The sequence below is a fragment of the Peromyscus californicus genome, unplaced genomic scaffold, assembly GCF_007827085.1.
Source record: "Peromyscus californicus insignis strain IS unplaced genomic scaffold, ASM782708v3 Scaffold_107__1_contigs__length_136166, whole genome shotgun sequence".
In the NCBI taxonomy this organism is placed as follows: Eukaryota; Metazoa; Chordata; class Mammalia; order Rodentia; family Cricetidae; genus Peromyscus; species Peromyscus californicus.
In genome coordinates, this window is record NW_026294388.1 from 125,876 (window position 1) to 134,872 (window position 8,997).

The following is an 8,997-nucleotide window of genomic DNA, read 5'->3' on the forward strand; positions in this document are numbered from 1 at the left end:
TTAGGGTGGAAGGCAGGACAAGGAATGTTTGTGATCTGTCTTTAAGCATAGTGTAACCATATGGGGGACGCTCTAGTCAGTCAGGCCCCACTAGACAATTAGGCTCTCCAGGCTACCTGCCAGTCAGAAGTTTTGCAGGGTCCTTCTAGTTACCAGCCTCAGTATTGGCTTTGAAGAGAATCTGTCTCCATTAGTTTTGTTTGCTGTGCAGCTCGAGTATTGCTGCAGGGAGCTGAGCAGGGAGCATGGCCAAGCTGGAAAACCACAACATGGTGAGTGAGGGGCTGCCATCCCCGGACTCAAAGGAGTGCTCCTTTGAGTCATGAGAGTCAGTGTGTTGGATCCTCTTCTTGCTGGGTGGGAGCAAGTGGTCAGATGTAGAGTTCAGCTTATTCTTGCCTTGTCATGCATTGTCCAGCATGGTCCCGCTCATCCTGCATGCTCCAGTGAAGATGTTTGTTGTCCTGCATGGTTCTGCATAGTCTTTGCAATTCTGGAGGCTGGCTGACTGCCTCTGAAAAACTTCACTCTCCTGGCTGAATCTGTAAAGAGCATTGGGAACAGGACGATGCTTTGAAATGTCCTTGTTAACATAAATGTGAAATGCTGGCACCACACATGTATTGTTTCTATGAAACACAGATATCCAAAGTCAAAGAGGCCTGGTTTCTCCCTTATCTTCCAGAAGTTCTACACTTTGAACATTTAACATTAAGATTTAGAATCCAACTGGAATTAATTTTAGGAGCTTGTAAACAGTATTTCCTGTGTAAAGTTGCACTTCTTTGCTAAACTGTGATGTAGAAGATTAGAATTGATGGTGGTAGAATTGATGGTATGTGGTTTTTATAGTTCTTAGGGGACATTAAGTCACAAAGTAGAATTTAGGTAAGATAGGGCTGCATCACAAATACCCCAAAGATAAGTAGTATGCTAACCATGCTGGTTAGACCTTAGTATGATAAGATGTAAATGTTTGTTCCCCAAGGTTAACCAGCTATATTCCATAACATGGGAGACAACCCTGGTTTACAACCAGTAGAAAGGCCCATCTTTCCATTGAAAAACTGGCCTCTAACATGTGCCTCAAGAGACCATAAACAGGGTCACAACCAACATTAATTTCTGGTATTCCATGGAGTTATATTAATTCTAGAACAGAGGCATTTCCAGTCTTTTTGAAAAGCAGTTTTAAGTCAAGGTCTCCTACATTGCTTGAGGTGAACTTGAACCCTGTCTGTAGCCCCACAGAGCATTGTCTTTATTGTCTCCTGACTCATCACCCTAAATTTTGGTTTTCATGTCTGCACCACCACAGAGTTCTAAAATTACCAGTTTGAGTCACATAGTGAATTGTCCACTGCACAACAAGGAAAGGAAATGTGGGTGGAAAATGGCTTCTTCCTTCAGACTAGAAGAGGAGGAAGAGTGGAATTGGCCTGCAGAAAGGAGTAGGGCCTGCAGGCAGGGCATGGGACACTGAGTACACAGCAGGGGCCATTAGATTAGGCAATAGATTGATCACAGACTTAAGTTTAGTGCAGTAAGATACAGGGTCTCCATTACAAAGAAGGACTGATGGGGTGTGGTGAGTGACTTTCTCTGTAATTTCCCGCATGTATTAATTCCTTCCATGTGAATGAAGTCAGACACTATTGGCTGGTGTACAGTTTATGAAGGATAGCTTGAACTACTAAGTATTCATTTTCCAATTAGGGAACTCTCATATGCAGATATATTCAATTCTGGTTGACACAGTTAAATCAGCTGAGAGGATTGAGATACAGGCCATTTTCTGTTAGCTTACTGCAGTCAGTGGGTAACATTTTACATGGGACAAAATCATACAGTCTCATATTAATGATATTCACTCTACCTTCGAGTAGAATGGAGGTGCCTACTCCATTTCAAAGTCAGTATAGCCACATATGCTTTCAATTGTTTTTATCATTTTAAAACATCAATTATTGTTATTATTTTTAATATTCATTTTCTTTTAGTGCATTACTAATTGTTTTTTTCTGTTTTTTCTATGTTTCCCAGTTTAAGATTTTTTTCCATTTTTTATCTGCTGTTTGTTTATGAATTTAATTATATCAGTGCTTCTCAACCTTGGAGGTCATGGCTCCCTTTCGGGGATCAAATGGCCCTATCATAGGACTGGCCAAAGACTGTCAGGAAGTGCAGATATTTATATTATAATTCATAACAGGAACAAAAATACAGTTATGTAGTAACAGTGAAAATAATTTTATAGTTTGAGTGTCACCACATCATGAGAAACTATATTAAAGAGTCACAGCCTACCACAAAAAAGAGAAATAAAGGAAAAAAAGAGTTACAGCATTAGGAAGGTTGTGAACCATTGGTTCAGGTCATTATCTCCTGTAGCTCAGGCTTGCCTTACATTATGTAATTGAGATTGCTTTGTGATATTTATTTACTGTGTTTTCATGTGTGTAGTTATCTTCCTTAGTTTGGGTATTTTCTTCTAAAAACCTCCTGTAAGGCTGGATTTGTACAAAGATGTTCGAATCAGGCCAAGAAGGAGCACGTGGCCAAGAACGAGCTGAACCGGCTGTGGAACCTGGCCCAAGCGCACAAGACGCAGATGCCCAGCTCAGCCGGCCTGCACCCCACGGGACACCAGAGTAAGGAGGAGCTGGGTCACGCCATGCAGGTGGCCAAGGTCTTCACTGCTTCGTGGGGTGCTTCCAGGAACTCCTCCCCAAGGAGAAGGCGCCCCGGGGCACCGGCAAGAAGAGGAAGTTTCAGCTCCTCTTTGGGGACTTTGCAGCCGAGAAGAAGAACCAGTTGGAGCTACTTCGAGTCATGAACAGCAAGAAGCCTCAGCTGGACATGACGAGGGCCACCAACAAGCAGATGAGGGAGGAGGACCAAGAAGAGGCCGCTAAGAGGAGGAAAATGGGCCAGAAGGGCAAGAGAAAGGGGGCCGGCAGGGACCTTCGAACAAGAGGAAAGGTGGTCCGCCGGGCCAGGGAGAGAAGAGGAAAGGAGGCTTGGGACGCAAGAAGCATTCCAGGCCTCCCCCTTTCGGTGGCAAGAAGAAAGGTGTGCCGCACCAAGGTGGGAAGAGGAGGAAGTAGTATTCTCTCCACTGGACCTGTTCTGCAACGCGAGGACTGTCTGAACTAAGGGTTAAGTTGTGCGCACCGCAGGCTGTTGCATGGGGAGGCCGCTGCCCCCACTGAGCTTGAGATTAAAGGGACCGGTTTGCCTCCCCTCAGGAGAGTCAGTGCTAGACTACGAATAATCTTTTCTCCACAACAGAGACATTGGCTGGAAATTAAGGGCATATTTTGAGAAATAATGTGGTCAGAATCAGGAGTAAGTTAACCGCCTGCTTTTTTTTTATCTTGACTTTGGGTAAGAGTTGATCAGATTTCTGGGGCATAGTAGATTGGTGTCAACATTTTTGCATTATTTTTGTAAGAGAGCTTGTGTATTTATCAAGGCAGGGTGAATGGGAAAAACCAAGACTATCTGTGGTTTACAAGTGTTGTAAAGGTTGCTTAATAAAAGTATGTCGGTACCTGGCGTCCCTTTGAACTTTTATCGTCTTTGCATAAAAAAAAGAAAAGAACTAGGTGAATGAGAACCTAGATGGGGCAGAACTAAGATGAGAGAATTAAGATAGAATTTAGAGGTGACAGCACATAAATGTAGATATAAATCAGTCAAGAAAAATGCTAGATGAGAGAGCAGAATAGAAGCAGTACAAACAAAAGTTGACTCAGAAGAATAAAGTGTATGGAATGAAAAGTTTTGTATACATGGATTCATTTCCTGTCATCAAAGATTAAGTTACCCACTGGCTATAGATTCTTCCTGGACCCTGGAGTGAGACTATTTGAGGAGCTGGACCCACATAGTCCCTGAAACATGATGTCCCAGATTACATTGTGTCAAGAAATTTTTATATTGAACATTTTCTTTGACTGATGTGTCCATTTCTTCTATTGTATCCTTAGTGCCTGACATTCTTTCTTCCATTTCTCTATTTTATTGGTGAAACTTGCCTCTGTACTTCTTATTTTTAGTCCTACATTTTTCATTTCTGGAGTAGCCTCAGTTTCTGTTTTCTTTACTCTTTCTATTTCCATTTGAGGTCTTAAACAGTTGTATTTGTTTCCTTCAACTATTTGTCTATTTTATATTGGCTTTATTTAAGTTTTTTATCTGCTTACTCCAATAGTTTAATTGTGCTTTCATAAATTTACTTGAGATTTATTCATTTTCTTTTTAAGGACGTCCATTATCTTGGTTGTATTTGGAGACCATAAGATGTTGAGATTCTTAAGCTATGAGGCATCTTTCATGGAGAACTAGCTGCAAAGAGAGAGATGAATGGGAAGTTGTGGGGAGATAGAAATCTAAGCCCTTTGAAAATAAAGCATGTGTCTGACACAGAACTACTAGATTTGGTTGTTGTCCTGCTGGGTTTTAGTCTTCCCTTTATCTTTCTTCACTATGTCTCAATTCCTCTTTGAAATGAGAATGGGTTTTCTGTTTCATTTGTATGTTGGAAAGATTTAACATGTTCTTTGTTTTTATACAATGACACAGTCAAGAATTGGTCTTGAGTGTTGAAAGAGATTTTGGTTATTTGAACAGTGTAAGGGCTGTTGCAGACTATGAGCATCATTGAAGTGACTAAATGCTTTTTTTCCATGGATGACCCTGAGCCAATAGTGACCTGGGTCAGGATCTAATCAATTGAATGATAAGTTCCCAGATAGGATGAGGAATGTGAACATGTGTCTCTCCTTGGTGACTTTCTTTGGGTTGCCATTGGAACCTTTAGTAGGAGGAATCTCTCTGGATGAAATATGTCATTGGTGGTTGTGATAGCCTCAACCAATTTCCTTTTCTGTTTCTACTAAGTTGTGGTTGAAATGAATCACGCAGCTTCCTTCTTGTGCTGTCATGACTTCATCACCAGTATATATACTGTCACTAAATTAGATAAGATACAACTGAATGAATTGATATTCAATGCTAAGCCATTTTTACTACCCTGATTTTTTTTTAATTCGGTAGTTTTTATTTTTGTTCCTGAAGGCAAACTTTGTCTGAGTAGCCCTGAATATTCTAAATGTAGCTCTCTAGACCAGGTTGGCCTCCACCTCAGAGATTCACCTGACTCTTTCTCCCACATACTGAGATTAAAGATTGGCCAACATTCAAGGATTTTTATATACATATTTTGTGTCATGGGCGTAGAGTATGTTTTTGTACATGTCAAGCATATGTTGTTTTGCTGCGCTTTACCCACCATCTTGAATTTTGAAATTTGCAGAGGATATCATTCATTTCTAGGATGCAGTATTCATGACAGAAATAGTGCCTGGGCCTTCTGAGTCATTCTGTGTGGCATTCTTTTTGCTTATTGTATTTGTTTTGATGTTCGTTAATGAATATGATTCGTTTTTCTGTATAAACGGATATCCACTACATGTATGCCTGGTCCTCACAGTAGACCCAAGAGAGTCTAAGAACCCACAAGCTTGGAATAATGAACAGTTGTGTGATTCCCCCTATCAGTACTGGCAATTGAATCTTTCTATATACAAGAACAGTAAGAGCTCTTAACTTCTGAGCCTTCTCTTCTTCCCTGTGTTGATTATTTATGAACAATATTGATATTTCTAATATTATCATCTTTCTATTTGTGAATGCTTAAATGCACAGTTCCTTTTAGTAAAATTTATTAAAGTACAGTTTAAAATGGAGTAATTCAAATTTCTGGAAGATGAATACAGAACTAGAGTGAATGCTTAACTCTTTGTAGGAACTTCAGTAAAACAATCTCTAGAGTTCATCTTATCTTTTTGTTTATTTGTTGGAAGTTTACAGTGCAGATGGGTCTTTAATATTTACTTCTTGCTGTCCTATAACTGACTACATAGACTAGACTAACTTTCAACTCAGAAGCACACATACTTTCCTCTACCTTCTAAGTTCTGGGATTAAAGGCATGAGCCATTACACCCAGCTTAAAAATCTTCTTTGTAGTTAGTAATGGTTCATGCAATTTCTCTGATGTGTGTTCGGTACTGGTAAAGTGTTTGCTTGTTTCTCTATCTTTGTTAATAGACATTTCTCTTGCAAGATGATATTCAATTCAAAGCATTCAGAAATAATAGATGTAAATTTCCTATTCAGTTTCTTTGTGAAGTAACTTGATGATTTCACTGTAATGTCTGAGTTATAGAATATGTGTAGCACTCACCAGAATTATGTGGCTATTTGTCAAAGAAGCATACATTTACAATGATGTATCATGCCTTTTGTTTTATTCATATGGATGACATATTTATGTATGACATATTTTAGAATGCAGTGACCTATAATGATGTGAATGTCAACATCAGTCAGGAAGAGTGGGCATTGATGGATCCTTCACAGAAGAATCTCTACAAAGATGTGATGGTGGAAACCTATGTGAACCTCACAGCTATAGGTAATACTATAAATTTTCCTTCACATTTTAAATAAGGGGACAACTGTTTCTTGGTTATTGATGCTCTTCTGCAATTCTGATTGAGAATGAGGAAGTGTGAGGTGAATAAATCACAGTTGGTTGTAAGGATCAGTGAATATAGTAATGTAAATTTTTCAGTTTCCTGTAACATTTCATACATTTTTCTTGTCCTGTATTTTAGACTACAATTGGGAAGATCTTGAAGTTGAAGAACATTGCCAAAGTTCTCAAAAACAACGAAGGTAATTTTCATGTAAAAGCTGATAGAAATGGGCCTGTAGATATATATATAATTTATCTGGAAGCTTTAGTGAAATGAAGCGGTGTAAATAATCACAGTTTAAAGTACATCGATGATAATTAAATGTTCATAAACACATGTACCTCAATGGTAGGTAAGTGAATTATGTTTGCAAGTCATTCTTTTAAGGAAGGAAAAAAAAAACCAATGCCTTAGCAGAAATCACCATTTGAAATATAACTTCATCAAATTATGCTGTACAACTGGCAATCCATTTAGTTTCATAGTTTCATATTACAAAAGATATACTCATTGAATATGTAATAAGAATATATACACAACCTTGTAATAAACAAATAGCCCATAGAATATTTACTCATATAGGTGTTCTGTCTTTTCTAATTTAAGTTAGATGGGTAGATAGAGCCAAGAGTTAAGGGGAGGGGGGAGTCATTGTAGAAAAACATTATTCCCTATACCACATATTGATGAAGAACAGAAAGTCCAACTGTAAATGAAATGTGGAAATATTCTTGTTTTTATTCTTTCTTTAATAGTTATATCATATGTCACTCTGGATACCAGTTCTATGAACATAAGGATATGGGAAGAAACAATGCCCATCTCTCAATTTCAGAACATAGAATATATGCAGTAGTCCCATGTTGAGTAAACTTGTTGAATGTGATTCAAGTTTACAAACAATTGGTTTTCCAGGTTCATTAAGAATAGATCAACCTATAGGGACACATGCAGGCAGAATACTGTACACATAATAAATAAATCTTAAAAAATAAAAAAGAAATAAAGGGACTTGTGTCCCTCTTTAAAAAAAAGAATAGATCAACAAATACACCACAGAAAAGCCCTATGGGTAATAGGACTGTCTGTGTACATGCTTCTGTTTGTCCTGGATAACTTTGAACATGTAGCATGACTCACAGTATAGGAAAATTTATCAATGGAATAAGTGAGGTAAATGTCCAAATTCTCCCAGTTCTCTTCAAATATGTGAAAAACCTCAGAGAAATATGATGCCATAAATATGAGCCAGGTCATAAAGGTCCTTACCATGACAGGCATGTTCAAATATGCAAAGCCATCCTTAATGCAGGGGAACAACATGAGTGTAAGCAACATGCTAAAATGATAAGATCTCAGTTCTCTATATATTTAGACCAATTGTAAAATTAATTCATGCCGATATAAAGACTCAACAATGTAATGAATGTGGTAAAGCTTTTAAATTTTTCAATTATTCTTGCAGGCATGAAAGAAGTCATACTAGAGAGAAATCACATGAATATACTGAGAGTGGTAAAGCTTTTGCATGTAGTCTTCCTTAAAGGCATGAAAAAACATATACTGGAGAGAAATCCTATGAATATAATCAATGTGGTAAAACATTTACACAATACAGTCATCTTCAAAGGCATGAAACTACACATACTGTTAAACAACCTTATGGATATAGTCAACGTGCAAAAGACTTTGCTCACTGGAAAGTTCTTCAACTACATAGAATAACACATCCGGGAGAGAAACCCTATGAATGTAATCAATGTGATAAAACCTTTACACAGCCCAGTCATCTTAAAGTACATAAAAGAACACATACTGGAGAGAAACACTATGAATGTAATCAGTGTGGTAAAGCCTTTGCACGACATAGTGCTCTTCAATTGCATGAAAGAACACATACTGGAGAAAAACCTTATGAATGTAAACAATGTGGTAAAGCTTTTGTACAGTCCAGTCATCTTCAAGTACATAAAAGAACACATACTGGAGAGAAACCCTATGAATGTCATCAGTGTGGGAAGGCCTTTGCTTGTAATAGTGTTCTTTGATTGCATGAAAGAACACATACTGGAGAGAAACCATATGAATGTAATCAGTGTGGTAAAGCCTTTGCTCAAAACAATACTCTTCAAAGGCATGAAAGAACACATACTGGAGAGAAACCCTATGAATGTAAACAATGTGGTAAAACCTTTGCACAGTCCAGTCATCTTCAAGTACATAAAAGAAAACATACTGGAGAGAAACCCTATTAATGTAATCAGTGTGGTAAAGCCTATGTTCGTCACAATGCTCTTCAATTGCATGAAAGAACGCATATAGGAGAAAAGCCCTATGAATAAAAACAATGTGGTAAAGCTTTTGCATGTTATAGTGATCTTCAAAGGCATAAAAGAACACCTACTGGAGAGAAACCATATGAATTTAATCAATGTGATAGAGCCTTTTG

General features: G+C 38.1%; 1 protein-coding gene and 1 pseudogene across 1 annotated transcript; both read left to right on the forward strand.

The window, feature by feature from the left end:
* Positions 1-245: 245 nt before the first annotated feature.
* LOC128098333 (ribosome biogenesis regulatory protein homolog) lies at positions 246-3,107 on the forward strand (annotated as a pseudogene).
* A 437-nt stretch (positions 3,108-3,544) lies between these two features.
* LOC128123451 (zinc finger protein 431-like) lies at positions 3,545-8,467 on the forward strand (the record flags this gene model as incomplete). Its single annotated transcript, XM_052711720.1, has 5 exons — positions 3,545-3,550; positions 6,358-6,484; positions 6,687-6,747; positions 8,095-8,192; positions 8,361-8,467. Coding segments are annotated over exons 1-5 (399 nt in total), but the record flags the coding sequence as incomplete, so codon positions are not given.
* Between the last annotated feature and the right edge of the window lie 530 nt (positions 8,468-8,997).